At 41.2% G+C, this 17,646-nt stretch overlaps 1 protein-coding gene across 1 annotated transcript in view; it reads right to left on the reverse strand.

Annotated features, from left to right (window-relative positions):
- camk1da (calcium/calmodulin-dependent protein kinase 1Da) overlaps nucleotides 1-17,420 on the reverse strand; it is a 61,989-nt gene extending 44,569 nt beyond the window's left edge. The window contains exon 1 of the mRNA XM_044108301.1: nucleotides 17,043-17,420. Within this exon, the coding sequence (XP_043964236.1) occupies nucleotides 17,043-17,140 (98 nt within the window). The 5' untranslated portion in view covers nucleotides 17,141-17,420. The remainder of the gene's footprint in view (nucleotides 1-17,042) is intronic.
- Nucleotides 17,421-17,646: the final 226 nt, after the last annotated feature.

A 17,646-nucleotide genomic window follows, 5' to 3' on the forward strand; every position in this document is an offset into this window, starting at 1 on the left:
AGAAAACCAGCTATGATGGACTTGAAGCAATTCCCTTTTTAAAAAAGCACAGACATTAAAGTATCGCATTTATGTGGTAACTCTGCACCAGAACAGTACACTTAAACACACCAATAGTTTCACAAGCTTGGTCAAAGATGTAAAAACAACAACTTTCATTTGTTCAGTCAGTTCAATCTGAAGTAGAACAGCCAATGTAAAATAAATAATAGAAAAACTGAAACTGACAAAACAGGTTGATTATCTTGCTCAAACATGAAAGAAAAAAAACTACAAGAAACCTTCTTTCAAATGGTTCAGAAAGTGAAATTATAAGTTCTAAATAAAATGTAAGATAAATAATAAAGAATGACATTGCTCTGAGCAAAAAGCATAGAATTAGCACGAATAGATCTGCCCTTGTGGATTGGTCACATTGTCAACAATATCCAATCTAGAATATTTTTTCCAATATTGCAATTAATCAGTTAACCACATAGTATATTAATATGAGCTCGATAACATTACATCATAGAACATTTTATTAATGTTTTTGATTGTAATTGGTGTTTAATACCATTTTATTTATCAATTTTGGTTGTTCTGTTTTACTGCATATTTAAAATATTCTGCAGTTCCAGTATTAAGTGTTATTTACGGAAATTAAAGTTTGGACGGCGAAATTCCATTATTATGCCATCATCAATATATTACTTGTAAATTGTCTCTAAAGAACAATAGTATTGTTTATTGCAATAATTACTGAGACAATTCATCGTCCAGAAGAATGCGTTATCATGACACTGAAAATGTGACCACGAAAATCCATCAAGTTGTTAGGCTTTAAAAAAAAAAAAAAGAACAAAACTGGTGTTATGTCTTGAATTAGCCATTTATCGATTTTGCCAGATTGACTCCATGAAATACGAAGTCAACACAGTGACTCATAAAACCTCCACTAGTTTCCTTAAAAGGATGCTCCGACAACACCCGGACACATTTTGTTCCCACTCAGAACTCATAATGGTTTCTAAATCTACAGGGATCCGATCTACTGGTTAGAAGAGGGAAACATAATATGTAAAATGTGAATCAACTTTCAAATTTATTGGACTTTAAATGGATTAAAAGGATGTTTGGACAATTGCTGGTGTTCCAAACGGCAGGTGGGAAACCTGCTGATCTGAATCACTATGGCAACAGGAGGTAAGGCGTGATGGATGGGGATTTATTACAGTTGGTGTGTAAACGCACTGGAGCAGAATGCAAACACGTATGTCACAGGCACAAAGAACGGTGTGATTACAAGGAGAAGTTTACTACCGTAACTGTTTATCCCTGCACCAAAAACACAAACCGGGATAAAAATGAGGAATGGAAAAGTGTGTGTGCAGTATATTGGTTTGGTAGCGGAGCTCGCAAGCTCAAAAAGAAAAAAATAACACTGTTGCCACGGCAGCAATTAAGCACCAATTATAGTCTGTATTCTAACTGGGGTTCCGATGGCAGAAAATGAAAACAAGAGGGAGCGAGCGCTGAAATGAAAGGCCTGACGAGTCCTCTCTGCTATTAGAATGACAAACCTCAGAACAGACGGCGAACAAGAATTCCCTCTGAAATTCTTGACTGCTGTGCCGCCGCAACCGCAGCACATCCAACAGGCAGCCGGAGCGCAAGCTGAACAGGATGCAAACCAGTGAAGGATGTCCCTACCAGCTGAACGCAAACCAAACAAATACAAAGGCGGAAAAGAAATGGAGATTTAGGGAAACAAAGGTCTATTTGGACAAAAGCTGTCTCCAATGTGTAGGCAAAGTAAAGCTCTTCCTGGTTCATGTTTACTGCTGTAACTACATATTCCGTCTGTTTTTGCTACATAAAGAAGTTTCAGATAAATCAAGTTTTAATATCAGACCTAACGATTATTTCATTTCTTAAAAAGGCAGTATAATGTGTTTTCCAGGTACACACTGACATTCTGTAGCACAATCAAGTATAAAAATGCTAAAAGATAATTTAACACCTTGAAATCTGGCTTTTGTCTCTTTAAGAAGCTCCTGCTCTTTCAGAACTCTGCTTTCAGGAAGGCTCCTCTATTAACTCCTTAACGTTTTTACCAGAGTTCCATTGAAAAGTAGCTCCTATAATGATCTTGTCTGAAGCTCAGTTCCACTAGGTGATTGCTAATTGCTGCTGGCTAGTCGAAAGGAGCTGAGTTGGGGAGTCATGGGGGAGGAAACGACAGCACAGAGGAGGAGATTTGTCCTCAAAGGTGGAACAAGGTTCACCCAGGCGTTTTACACTGCCAAAGGAGATTAAGGGATTTCTCAAACATGCATGAAAGAATCAAGGCAACACTCCAGGTATGTTTATGATGAGGGAATAACATTATTACATTGCTGCCCCTTTAAGAAAAAAAGATAGGCTTGAGATGCTTTACTCACCTCCTACATTCTCCTATCCATCCTTGGATCTTACCACAGGGGTCGCTTTTCATTGGCAGAAGCCCATTCTACGCAGTAACGCAGCTACCGCGTGCATGGCCGTCTCACAAACACACACTTCCCGTTAGCTAAGTACAGTATAATAGCAGTACTGTTACAACTTCTACACCTTGACGCCTGTCTGCTACACAGTCTTATGTTAGCTAAACAGATCAATATGCAATGTGTACTGTATCTGACATACACTAAAGATTTTATTTGAGCAGAAAAGTCTTTGGACTAAGCTGTTACTCGTGTTAGCCACTCTAGCACCAAGTACAGTGTATCAGGCCTAGAAAGCTCAAACATTTGCCAACAAACCACAGGAATCCTCCACTGATTTCAAAAGTAGCCTACAAAACAATGACTGCCCAACTTACCCAGCCTGGCAAGAACAATAGGCATCAGTGATCTTGTCCACAGCTATATTGATGTAGAGGGTGTGTGGATCTGCCATTTTCCTCATTGAGTGAAAGCATTTTGCTGTGACGTGCACAATATTGGAGGCATCGCGTGGCTCAAACACCTTGATTTCATCCAAAAAAAGATGACATGAACTTGTTAGTTCCTCTGTCCATTGTAGTAGCTGATATATTGTGAAAATCCGGTAGAAATGATGCACTAATGAAGTCAGAAATACACTGCAGAGAATCAGTCGAAGTGGAAGACGACATGTTTACACAGAAACGACGCGCCGCGAGGCTTTGTTTGTGAGACTTGCGGCCATGTGGGATTTTTTTAGGTCGGTTGTGGCCGGAGCTTGGTAAGATCCATTGCTTTCTGCTTATCAGAAAAAGGGTCACCCGGGCCACAGGTCCAAACATTCCTGTATGATGTCATCTAATAAACGTCAGAAACCAAACCTGAGTTTCCACAGGTCACACAGGTTCTATAATGGGCATTCCAGGAGATACATGTTGCCAGTGTTGGTAGTGGGAGAGTTCTTTAAATCCTCTACCCAGCATCTCATGTCCTGATTATGTTACACTGACTTGTTTCTAGTTCGCTTGTTTTGTTCACCTACTTGACAAGAATCCTGATGAAATTAACGCCAACTGAGGGCCAGGAGACTGGCGTGGGGTGAGCCGTCACCTCGGATGTTTTATGTTTACTCAGATCAACATGACGCAGATCCACCAATGCTGACTAAGCCACCAAGGTACGGCTTTTTCCATGGCAACAGTGCAAACCACCGCAGGGATTTCACAAGACTTTCAATATGTTGACATCCGTCACCATGGAAATCACATTTACTTTTGATATCCACAAATAAAAGTGGGAATCACATTCTCATAAGTACATTGCAATTCTATGGTTAAGAGTTGGGGTGAAACATTAACAACTGTCTACATGACATTGAAGGCGAATGACACACATGATCAGTAAAATGAAAAATAAATTAAATGAATCCAAGAGTCAAACATATTTGCTCAACCTTCGCAAATTGGTTCCTGTGGGCACTGTTGACGTGGTAACTGTGCACTTGGACACAGGACCGTAAACACGGCAAAAGATAAAAATTGCAGATAGCAGAGCAGCATCAGATACTCAGACTCAGCTCATGCTGCGAGAGAGCCATATGTAGGAGCAAAAAGACAGGAAGGGGAAGTGGTGAGAAAAGCAGAAAAGGAGAAAAAAAGAGGCAGATAAGGCTGAAGATAAAGAGATTTGACCTGACATATTACAGGGCACGGCGGAGGTCACCTGCTCTAATAGCTAGAGAGAAGATGCTGATGGCGGGATGAAAGGAGACATTCCTTTTATGCTATCAGGCCTGAGAGGAAGCATTTAGGTGTGTAACCTGGATAGTTTGAGTTTAGCTTTCACTGTTAAACAAAAACAGTTTTGCCTCAAACAAAATTTGTTTGAGGCAGATTCACAACTGATTTTTTTTCTTTCTCAATTGTTTGACCCCTGTTCTAATGCCACCCTGGGCAACCGCCCACATGGCCTATGTCTGTTATACATATGGCAGAATAACACTCATAGCTAGTTTCACATAAACTAAAATTAAGTAAATAAATAGTTTGACTCCAGTGCATGCATTGTAGAGTATTCCAACATGTCTTATATTAGACTCACATTAATGGAAAATATATCCTTTTGTGTAGTTTTGAGGTAATATTTAGATTTTCTGAGAAGCTGAATTTGGGGTTTTTATTATTTGTGAACCAAGAACCATCAAACTGAACAGAAATAAACGTGTGAAATATATCAGTCTGTAAGTTTTACTATACGAGCTGAAGTACTGTTGTACAATTTCACTAAGAAGCAACTATTTGTTAAACTAATACTTAAGGCAGAATCACATTCAAATAAATAAATACTATTATACTATACCCTTTGTGATTCCACCCTGGGCAACCGCCCCTATGACTTTAGTAAAAATCTACCACTGTTCTCTGTCAGTTAAAAACTTAAAATTTGCACAACCTAGACCTTTCAGCAAAGAAAAACCCATAAACAAATTTCACAGATTAACCATGTATCCAGAGATGTGTTCCCGGATTAAAACAAGCGTTATCGTTTCCACCGAGCCACGCCATCATGCCCATACATGTGTTTCCTTCTGCCTAAACTAGTTGCGCTTTAAATCCCCCCTACAGCTGCTTTGCTGCATCTGTTTTGCAGGAAAACAAACATTTTGCGGTAAGCCGTGGTCACACCCCGACAAAGTCACACATGGAGGAGCAGGTGTTAACGAGACAGGAGTACAGACTCCCAGTTACTCAGGAAGCTTCGACTGGGCTCAGTCTAAAAGACTCAAACTCATCTAATCACCCTCCTTTGTCACAAACGCACAAATGAAACACACACACACACACACGAGAAGGGAGAGTAAACAGTGGCAGAAGGCTGCTTGGTGAAATGTACCCGGCAGCAGCTCGGCTTATTAGAAGTGACTCAAGGCTTTATTAATGCTGTAGGGGGGATGATGTGATTGTTCGCCCCCAAAATCATACAAACTTCATTAGTCAATTAGAGACTCCCAAGATAAACTACAGGAGTGTTTAGTCCAGAACATAAGAGCATTATCAGTTCACACTTTGTATTTTGACAGATCCCCTGAGATGTGAAAAAAAATCATATTTTATTAAACAAATCAAACAAATTTTAACTGATAAAGCCAACTTGAGTAAATACAAAAAGCAGTTTTCTAATAATTATTTAAGTATGTGTTTTTCCAGCCACAGTGCCATTTTACAGCACACTAAACTGTCAGCTTGGGGTGTTGTAAAAATGCTGTATGTTATCACATATGACTTAAAAATAATTTGAGGTGTGGGACTCGAAAAAACATCAAAGTATTATATTGTGATTATGCTTACATTGATTGGGTTATGAATACTCAACAGAAAATAAAAATTTCAAAAAATGTATTCAATTATTGTTGAATGACACACCGAGTTTGAAAGTCTACTGAATAGATTCATAAACACAAAAATGAAGGACATAACCTCTCATTTCAGTATGTTTTAATTAGTTTCATAAGTGCACAATAGAGTTACAGTTTTTCCCTATTAACAAGTTCAGTTCACAAAAATGTTTTCTCAATTTTAGTTTTCATTTATTTAGTTAGTTTTAGTTAACTATAAAAACCTTGCTGTTAAACATGTAAAATACCAAACTAATAATTAAATAATTTAAAAAATAATTTTTCTGCCATCATTTTGGCGCCCCTTCTAGCCTGGCGCCCCAATGTAGTGCATACCCACTCTTTGCGCCACTGGTTGTATCTACTTGCGCTTGCACAGCGTCGCTCTGTGTTCGACTTAGAGACGACTTCACAAGTTGTGTAAGTGGGTCAAGACAAGCCTCATAAACAACACACACATCAGATAAGATAAAATACTTCACTCTAATTGTTCAGTACAATAAAATTATAAAGCACAGTAACTCCAGAGGCCATACATAAAAAAAATAAAAAAGCCTGAATCACCTTGATCTGAGTACAGTAAAGGGGCTGAGTAAAAGTAGGTCTGCTATAATACAGAAAAAGCCCCTATGGTGCAGCAGTGTGTGTGTGTGTGTCCCTCGTAAAGGTGTGTGTTTCACTTCACAGCACTATAATGTGTGTGTGTCACAGCTTCCAGAGGTTTTCTTGCAGTCGGAGTTGTGTATACATGTCTCTTTGTGTTTGCTCTCTTGTGGGTCTTCTCCCTGTGTTTGTGTGTTAAGTGGTGGTCTGCCCTAAATTACCTGTCGAGAAGACAGAGTGTACGGCGGTTGGCTGCGGCGCTGCAGCAGCACTGCTTCCATTAACGGCAGCCATCGTTCGCAATCTGATGGGCAACAGCTAAGGGTTACCACGGCGACCCAGCCCCATGCCTGCCAAATATTACTAAGGTACACGGTGTTACTACCCAGAGTGTCTTAGGAAAAGACCCTAAAAAGGTTGTGGTGACATTTTTGTATAGTGAGCACAACAGAAAAAAAAACAATGGTTGACCAATAGCCTTATTACTATTGCCACCTATAAAGTGGCAACAGAATCAGACAGGAGAATAGAAAGGAATCATAATTTGATCAAAGAATTGTCTTAAGCTCTACGTTAGCTTGTCCATCGCAGGAGCAAAATAATGTGTTGATGTTTCAACACTTAATATTTTGAAGACAGCTTCAATTTTTCAGCCATCAGAACATCTGGAGATGACGATGTGATTGTGGTCGCACGCAACTAGTCAACCAATTCGGAGCTCAACTATGTGAAACCTAATCATACAGTAAAATCAACTGATATAAACTTCTTTTAAAAGCTATGAGAACCAGGGTTGAACCGGTAAATCGGTTGACCAATAAATTGACCCATTTTAATTTTGGGAGATTGGTGATCAAACCCAACATGTAGAACACAGGTCACATCTGCACATGTGAGGTCAACATTAAACCATGGTTGCCAACTTATCCTAAATATTGCTTACAAATATTAAACAGACCGTTTCATTGTCTGCTTTTAAATCATTAGTTATGATAAGGCCTTCAATATTCTAATTTCTTTTGTATTTTTATTATTTCATTTTGTCTTTCATCGTTATGTATTTTAATTGATTTGGTACACTTTTTGTGTTTCTTGTGTCAATTGATGCTTTAATTGGTTTTTCTATGTAAAACACTTTGTAAAATTTGTTTAAAAAGGTGCTACGCAAATGAAGTGCTATTATTATCATTAACTTAGAAACTTTGTTACTTAGAGACTTTTCACACCAAAAGAAAAGGCATTTTCCAAAATCAGGACTGGCAGGTCAGGCTTTTTAAAGATCGGCTGTAATAAGAACGCTCAGTTTTAATCCATTCCAACCCGTTCTGTGGACTCATGAAAGGAAATGATTAGGAAAGAAAGCCCAGATCTCCTTGTTCATGCCATGGATTAATCCTTCCAAAGGGAGCATGGATAGGAAAACATGGACGGCCTCCAACAGAGGCTGGCTGACAGATAGCTCATTCTGGAGTCTGAGCAGAGCTCCACGTCCCCTTGGCTGGTCCTGAGCTCTGCCTCCATCGCTGCTGCTGCTGCTACTGCTGCTTGCAATTAGTTCATTACTGAACCAACAGGTTCAAAATCACTCATGTGAAGATTCTATTAGCCTCTGTTCTGAAATTTACATAATGAGACACCACTTAGGTTCTTAAATGCCTTGCAGCTCTAAACAGAGATGGCCTTTTTTCCAGAACAAAAGCTTTTCTTGGCTCCAACAACAGCAGATGGTGGAAGGAGAGATCGAGTAGCAGAACTAAACCACTTCCAACATATTTATTCTTCAGAAGTGGAACATGAATGCCAAAGGGGCCCTGAAGCCCCCCCTCTCCCTTCAGGCTTATGTGAGCTCCTGCTTCCATCCCTCATTGCCGTTTGATTACAATTCCTCATTTCCATACCGTTATCTTTTCTTCTTTATCCTCCTCACTCCTCCACTCCGTTATTTTGTTATATTTTCTTTTGCCTCCATCACAAGCAGCAGAGCCTTAAGAGGAAAATATGCAAAGCTGCGTTCTGATTTGCTCCTCCGTTCAGGCGAGTGCGGAATCGCCGATCGGGGTCGACTGCTAACTTCTCCTGCACTTAAAAACGCAGATCTGGGTCATTTTCACGCAAACACAGCAGCCACTGCGCAGGCCTCCAGAATCGATCTTCTTGGAGAGAGGATGCCGATGTTTGAGAAGATAGAAAATGAAATCTAACAACAAAATAATACGGTCTGGAAGCTTTTCCCAGAGAGTGGCTAGAGTCCTGATCCAGTCAGTTTATAACCCAATCAAAGTCTGAGAGGGGGTACGCTGTTTCTCTGCTTAGCTCCAGAGAGGATCCGTTCTTCATCACTGCAAAATCTTCCTTGAATACAGAAAAAATCCTTGAAAAGGAAATAAATTAAATACTCCTTGAATTTTGAAAACGACAAAACAAAGCCTGTTTTACACACAGCACTAACCACGTGCTGCTAGCATGCTGCTTTGGAAGGGGAAACATGAAGGCTGTTTCTTTGGCTAGAGATGAAGTTGTGCTTTAAGTTTTATTGATTATTCATTAACCATGTTTCCTATTGCATTAGAAAAGGTCTATGGGAAGTTTTCATGCTAGCTTGAGATGCTTTTTGGCTTTTTTGAGAGACAATATGCAAAAGAGGTAAAGTGCTTAAGTGGAGATGGAAATCCTGAAACATATACCCCCCATAACTCAGCTGTTTCCTTTGTTAGCATCATTAGCATTACATGACGTCAGAACAATTACAATTTGCCTGCTAGCAACATATTCCTGAAAATGTCTTTTCATGTTTCTGAGATGTGTGGCAAAATGAAGCCTGTTTTGCACAGTGGCATCCTCATACTGGTAGCATGCTACATTGGAAGGAGAAATATGAAGGCTAGAGATGAAGTTGTACTTTAAGTTTTAGTCATTAAATGTGTTCCCTGTCCCGTTAGGAAAGGTTGATGGGAACAGCAAAAATAATAAATAACTTCTTTGATTTTGCAAAAAATAGTTTTTATGCTAGCTTGAAGTGCTTTTTGGCTTTTCCGAGAGCTAAAGCGCTAAAGTGTTAACGGCTAAACAGACAGAAGTAAATTTTCTGAATAAGTTGATGAATGTTGCAATTTATTTTTTACATGTTCGACCAAGATAGTCAACATATTGTTTTCGCAAGCTTCAGATTTATTTTCTATAATTTATTTTGTTACACTCCTAATTGCACTGACTGAAAAAAAATCAAGTTGTGTTGTTTTTACAGAAGCTGTTGGTGTATTTAAGTGTGCTGTACTGGTGCAGAGTTATCAAATAAATCTGTAATTCGGTAAATTTATGTCTGCATTAAAAAAAGAAATGTTTTAAGTCAATCCAACACTGATTCTCTGTCTCGGATCGGTATTGAAAGTGAAAAAAGCGGATTGGTGCTTCTCTAGACGGAAAACTTTTCAATGGCACGGTATACACCTATTGTTCTATGAAATCAATGTTCGACTGATACTTCAGTCGGATTCAGACATAAACCAACTTTTCATAACCGCAAAATAAAGTACAGTTCCAAACCACAACACGGTCGCCTACAACACTTTGTTAACCCCAGTGCTCCTCCTGTCTTGAACAGAGAGCTGGTACTGATTCATGTTGACACGAATTCCTGCGCCTCGTCCTCCGCTGACTCCTAACGGTGTCGTGAACCAGGCCGATAGCCTGCAGGACAGCAGTTAGCTCCGCGGCTCACATCGCTGACCTCCGGCGGCGCCGCTGTCGTCCTTGATCACTAAAAAGGCAACCGTCTCCCACCAGCTGCTCCATTCATCACAACAAGCGTTTGCGTCCCAGCAGGTTGTATTCCCCTTGTATCGCTCTCGGAGAGCAGATGTTGTTGTCGAGGGCCTTCGGGATTGCACAAGAGCGCTGAAACCGAGTCCTCCGAATCAGGACAAACAAACCCTCCGACGGAGATTGTCCGAGTACGGACAATCCAACACATTCCCTTCCATGTTTTGTTTATTGAAAGAATGACATTTATAACCTTTTCCCTTTGGAACATGCAGCTGTGTTCATAAATCTATACAGCTGTCTAACCAGGAGGCGGTGGCAGCAGCAGCAGCAGAAACAACAGGCTCCCAGATCGGGGACATTATAAGCTGGATGTTATCACAGAGAGGCTTAAAATAGAGCCTTGATCCGATAATGGACTGAAGTTTATGATCATTAATAATCTGGATCCACGTGTCAGTCTGGGCTGAAAGTCCCCCCCCCCCACCCCACCTGCCCACTTCTCCTCATACACAAAGTTTCACAGTAAATGCAGAAACTCAAACCTTTGAGAGCAACACAGTGTAGCTCGCGCACTGTCACACACACCAAACAATAGAATAAATGCACCTTCTTTTGCTCTGTTTGAAGGTAAAGCAGATCAAACTTCTCTTGGTAGAATTAGTAAAATGATTTGTATTTGCTAGATGCCAGAAAAATGAGAGAGTATGTCAGAGATGTTCTCAAAATCAGAAGTTTACATCCATCTCATCAGTATTCAGTAGCATTGCTTTTCATTTGAGTCGAAGGTTTTGGGTTTCCTTCCTCAAGTTTCTTACAATAGTTTGCTGGAGTCCTGGTCCATTCCTCCTGAAAGAGCTGCTGGAAGCGACACTCGCACACCTTTTCAGATCTGCCAACAAATTCTAAGTAGAACTGATTTTGTTCTCCTGAATCCACTTAGCCTGTAAGTTTAAGGTCATTTAGATGTTGCTTCAATATTTCTACTTAATGTTCTTCCCTAATGATTATATCTATTTTATAAAGTGCCTTCTGCAGCAAAAAGCCCCACAACTGGATATTGGAACCCCCATACTTCAGTTAGCAATGATCATTCTGGACATGTCTCTAAATATGAAGGTTCCTGTGGACATTTGCAAACTGCAATCTGGTGTTGCTGTGTTTCTTTTGGAGTAATGTTTTCCTCCTTACTGAGTAGCATGTTTCACTGTGGATAAAGACTCTGCCTTACCAGCTTCAGCTGCATCTTCACCAGGTCTTTGGCTCAACCATCATAGCCTGTATGGTCTCAGCAACAAACAAGGGCACCTCTGCTTCACTGAATCCACGTCTATAAAAGCAATAGAAAAGTTGAAAACTAAAATTTTCCTGGGTGTTTTCACAGTTCCTCTTTCTAATGCCTCCACCATTGAAGTGTGCAGTGTGCCTTTGTGTTGAACAGTCACATGTAATCCCCATTAGAAGGGAGAATGTGAAAAAATTGGAGGAACCCTCCGGCCAGGACTCCCCTGTTGCCCCACAGGTTCACCCGGAGTAAACATCTTTGTTGTTTTTCCACAAACTGGCTCACCATGTTGCTGATTTTCTTAGAAAGACTTCACAGCCTTCGTGTAGAAACAATGGCACTGTAAGGCTTAGGATGGGAAGCAAACATGATGCACACATATAATTGTGTTTTCTTCCCTTTTGTGTGGCACTGAGCCATTCTTTAATGACCACGACTGCTGCAGTCATTTGGTAAATGGCTGCCTGCAGATTAATCATTCTTCCACTGCACTCAAAACGTCAGATGTTTCCTTTTACTCGTTTTATAAAACGGACTCGAGAACAAAACTGGTAAATAACCCAGGAGACATTAGAAATATCGATAAATATCAAACCGCAAAGGAATGAAAACGTTTGTAAATGTGCAGAGATTTCCCGATTGCGGGATCAATAAAGTACATCTTATCTTTTTCTTAGGAAAACTGCACATGTGCTGTTGTGCACCGTTCAGGGCGTAGGCTGGCAGTCCACTGATGAAGCTGGCTTTGTTGCAAAGCTAACAATCATCTTTTGTTCTATTTTTAAGATCCTATTTATACCTCGAGTGAAAGGAACTTTGAAAAGTCCATCACGCACGCTGGCACCGCAACCCTGCACTGTCGAGAGAGACCAGGCAGAGTTAGGCGCGGGGTGGTGGTGTGGTGGGGAGGGATGTAGGACAGAGTTGTAGACATAAAGAGGAGATCAAGAGAGGACAAAATGACTTGGGAGGGATGTGGGTTGCGGAGTCCCAGAAACGGTGAACGGAGAACAGAGCCGGGGAAGTGGAGCATCAATTAAGGGCAGCATGCCCTGGACGGCACTGTAACGTTCCCACAATGCATTGCCATCACATTTCTCTTCCTGTCCCATCCTCACACACTCTCACACACATTTCTCCTCCTTTAAAAAGGTCTCCTGAAGTCACATCCAACCTGAAGTCCAGCGCTGAGCTTGCCAGGCTAATGTAGGGCTTTGGCATGGCCTTTACTAGCCAGCAACGTCTAGCTAGCTAGCTCAATGCAGACGAGCTGAACGCCCTTTCAACAGGAGGAACTCTGGGTCACGTTCAAGTCAAGAAATGATGGCATCGTTGTTGTATGGGTTCCGTCACGATAAGAAATTTTGTTTTACAATAAATTGTCCCGGAAGTTATTGGAGTAAATGATAATACTGACCGTTTTCAAGTGATATAATGATAATGCCATATTGAGCATTTTCAAAGATCAATGAACTTTGAATGTTAAACATTATTAACACTGGAGGTAGGAGACATTTTAAATCCATTCAGAATTCCCAGGACTAGGATTTGCGATTCTTAATAGAACAGATTTCTTTTTCTGCACCTCTTATTTAAATGTTTCATTTTGCCACTTTTGACGGAATTGCATTTTGGTACTTTTGGCCTTCCGTAAACCACTTATAAATGCTGGGTGGCTCAACTAGTTAGAATTGTAGTCTCCTGCTGGTGTGACATGTTTGCATTTGAACTCCCTCATCCATCATGTGCTTAGTGATCAGTTTCACTACTGTCAGCAACAAATGCATTAATAATGCGCTTAAAGAACTGTGCTTATATTTTTACTTTCTCATCAACTATATCAAGACTCTCCTGAATAAACTATTTCCTGTGCACTTTCTCAGGTAACAGTGACCTCTCCTGCTGAGATGTGCAGCCCACCTGCAGATCACACACACATGCAACAAAGAACACACTCCTGTTCCTTTTGAATAATTGATCAGTGAGGAACAGGGGCCCACACTGCATACACACCGGGGGGGGGTAATCAGACACCAGGGAGAGACTCAAACACATCACTCTGCACACAGCTGCGGCTCTAATTGAGCCCCACTGAGGCTGATAAACCTGAAGAGGCGAGGCGTTCAGGTGCACAGGCAGAGAGTCGGACCAGAGGATGCAGGGATGACGGTGTCAGGTGTCTGACATCACTTCCTGGGGTCAAAACCCGCTGAAGCGAAAAACACACCGCGGCTTCTCTGCTGCAGGAAGTGGCCTGGGGTCGTCCTTTGGCCAATCAGGAAACCAGCTGACCCGCCTCAGGCAACAACAATTATCTGATTGGTTCCAGGACAGAAAGCAAGAGTCTGTTTGGGATTCAGTCACTGCAGCCACCTCCCCTCCACCACACACACACACACACACACACACACACACACACATCCTGCTTCCCCCTTTCTGCTGATGCATCAGTTTCAATCATCCATCTTTGGCGCTGGCAAACAGAACCGACTCGGATCACTGCCGCTCTGCCTCCTGAGTGAGCAGGTGTCTGCGTGAGTCACATCTGCTCCAAGTTTCAGCTGCGCCGCAGCAAAAAGGAAAAGACAAAGAGAACAATTAACCCTGCTTCTTGAACTTCTCAAATTCTGAATTCATCGTTAAACCCAATCTACACGCATCCCCCAACAAGACAACTCCTCTAAAACTGGACATGGATGCAGATAATTGGTTCAAAGTCAAATTTTCACCTGATTGAAAAGGAAAACAAACATGTCCCACCTTCAGGAGCTTCCTCTCCTAAAGCCTCTAACTCCTACAGGAAAAAGCTTTTGACCCTGACAGTGATACCGCTGCAGCTCAGGCTGTAATTCGTGCTGTCTGCTAAAGTATTGCTGTCATCAACCTGAAAATCTTCCCCCACACACACACACGCACACACACACATACCTCCAACCAGCACCACCGCTGCTGCTGCCTAAGCTTACTTAAAGTCATCACAAGTCACTTTATAAACAGAACCAACACAAGCACTGGGATAATGGAGTAGCACTGGAACAGAAACACCAGTACAATGAGGCTTGAGGCCAAACCAAACAACGATGTGTGTGCGGTCAAAGAAACAGCAGGAGATTTAAGACGGTGAGTAAATTCACCACAGTTTAACAGTCATCATCAAGGATGATGTGTGTTGTTTGCTTCCTCAAGGTGTAAAAGCGTTTTTTTTTTGTGTGTGTGTGTGTTTGTCCAGAGATGCACTGGAAAATAGGGAAGCACCGGTTGCAGGTTTCTGACCTCCCAATTGCGATTTTGTCCGATCATAATTTATTATTTTTTTTGTATCTCTTGTCATGGTAACACTAGCTGCGCTAACCAGGTTTATCACTCCAATCAGGTGCTTAAAAACCCAACTTTCTTTCGACAGTATCATTCCTTGGACAACCAGATGGATTATTTACAGTTGGAACAGCATGTACATATGCAAGTAAGAGTGTTTTTTTTTTTGTTGGTTTCTCTGTATCCACCTGGACTCACTAGTGAGCAGGCGGCTAACGTCCTTCCATTCAAAGACCTGGGTCGCCTGGGAAGGGTCTGAAATGAAAATACTGGAGGCTAGCACCGCACACAAGCCAGTACAAACACGGGGTTTTCACCAGCACACCATACCTCTTGACGGGTCACCAGGACTTAGTCGCCCAGGCTAAAGCTAGGTTAACAGTTGAAGCATTGGCCTCGAAGTGCCTGGATGTACACCTCTGAATTTTTGTAATTTGGCACCAAAATGGACAGTGTTCTTGTATCTCTGAAAAAAACACTGGTCATTGTTCACCTGTACTGACATTTATACAAGGGCTTATATTCAGAAAATACTGCGCCAACGCACATGTCAAGATTAAAAGCTAAAACAATCGATCGGCTTGAACGTAAACCTCTAAAAGCGCCAGCGTAACTCAGCCTGAAAGAGTAATCTTCTGCGTATGACGTTACATTCATGCCACCAACCTGAGCGCGCAGTGAGACTGATGTGAGCGCATACATCTTTGTGAACAAAGGATGACGTGTGTCGTGTGCATTTGATGTTCTGGCAGGTGTGCTTCGTTCTGTCGGTGCAACTTGACAAAGATTATAGAAATAAGCGACAAAACCAGCCAATCACAGACAGGTCTTTTCATCCAATTGAAATATTCCTAGCATTCCTAAACAAAACGTTCCTAGCAGCCCTGCCATTGGCATTGTGGGGGAAACCTTGCACAATCAGGTGGGTGATTATCATATCAGATTCCTGCCGAACAGAACATTTTGAATGTTGGCCGAAAAGTTACAGTTTGTGTCTCATCTGACTAGAGATGAGACACAAATTCACCGTCTCCCCAGCATCTAGATGTCTTTCTTCTTCTCCCAGTATCCAGTTTATTCGTTGTTCAATAAAGGACACTAGAGTCTAAAAATATATTTTTAAACTCCAAAAGCTTCACAGAAAAACTGAACTGACACTAAGAAAGATTTTAAAAAACAAGAAACTACTAATTATTTGACTTCTAAAGACTACCAGTGGCACTGGCTTCTATTTATAGGGATCAGAGTAAAGGGGGCCGAATGAAAATACAATTTTTCTTTAGATGTACCTTAAAAACTTGCTTTCCATTACACAACTTTACACCACTTTGCGTTGGTCTGCCACGGAAAACGCTAATAAACTACATTGACATTTGTAGTTGTGATGTAACAAAACATTTTTCCTCACAAAATGAAAAGATTTCGTTGTTTTTTTAGGGACACGCCATTTGCAGACTTCTGGTAGATCACTGATCTTTCAATCTTTTAAGAGCCCAACTTGTTGATTTTTTTTTTTTTTTTTTTTTTTGTCTGAAAAGTTGGGAAGGTTACTGACAAATTTGCAAAGTTGGCAGCAATGGGGTGACTGTTGGCAGAGCGATAGAGGACAGTGGCTGGTTTTTAGATGGATCAGGTTGGCTTCACATGTAAGCTTTGGCCCTTCACCAATTTCCCAAAATGAAGGACTGATTTATCAGTGGACCCCTTGTTGTTGTGTTTTGTTTTTTTTCTTCCCTTTTTTTTTTTTTTTTTTTGTAAAATAAAGAAGTAGTAGAAGCTTTGTGCATTATACCAGGCTGCCAGCTTAGACTGAAATAGAGTGATTTGCAACCAGCGGGAAAGCTGTGTTCTTGCCAGAGGGGAATTAGTGAAACGGCTCAGCCTGATAACTGAATGGTTACAATGATTAACTCCATGTAATGAATAACACGCAAGCCTGGGAGCATCAAGCTGCCCTACTAGCAATGATGCTGTGATGTCATTGTTAAAATGTTGTGAAGAATCATTAAGAGCCTGAAATTATGCTTCCAACTAAAGACTGCAGTGCATGTATTTATACACAGGACACCCAACGAGCGCCCTATCGATGCTACAGTGTTTAACAGCGAGGAATAAAGTATAAAGAGTCATTTTTATTCAAACGTGGTAAAGTGTCACTGTGAAGTCCCTGGAAGACGCAAACAGACTCCGGGGTGAGGATGCCTCAGGAATATCAACCGGGCTTTTAAGGCGGTCTACTCACGTTCCGAGGACTTCTTTAAAATCAAAGATCTTCTTGATGTCGTCGACCTGTTTCTTCCACGTCTCGCCGCTGCCGGTGTCTCCGTTCTCCCGAGCCATGACGCTTCTTTCACCGGCCGCCGCGAGTCTGGCCGAGACCGGGCTGCGCGCGGCAAGGATGCGAAAAAAAAATAAAAAGAAGAAGAAGAAGAAGAAATTCCTCTAAAAGACAAACAAAACTATAAGATGGTGCAGTGGGAGAAAATTAAAAAAAAAAGAAGTTAAGTTAAGTGGTTGAGGTTTTCGAGAGTTCTGGTGGTGTATGGTCCGCTGCAGCAGGACCATGTGAGTCCAGCAGGTTACCGTATCTCTCTGTGCTTCTCTCTCTCTCTCTCTTCCTCTCTCTCTGTCACCGCGCGGACAACAAGCTGTCAAGTTCACAATAAGATATAAGCGCTTCCGAAAGCTCTTTCAAAACAAAAGGTTGCTGTTTTACAAGCCACAGATAAAACTATACAGGATTGACAAAGTAAGCATCATTTTTACTTCAGAAACGATTTTCTTTTGCTGCTGAATTGTTCAATAAATGGACATGAGCTCAACAACAAGGATATTTATTGAATCTT

Source organism: Gambusia affinis, linkage group LG23 (assembly GCF_019740435.1).
Source record: "Gambusia affinis linkage group LG23, SWU_Gaff_1.0, whole genome shotgun sequence".
Lineage (NCBI taxonomy): Eukaryota > Metazoa > Chordata > Actinopteri > Cyprinodontiformes > Poeciliidae > Gambusia > Gambusia affinis.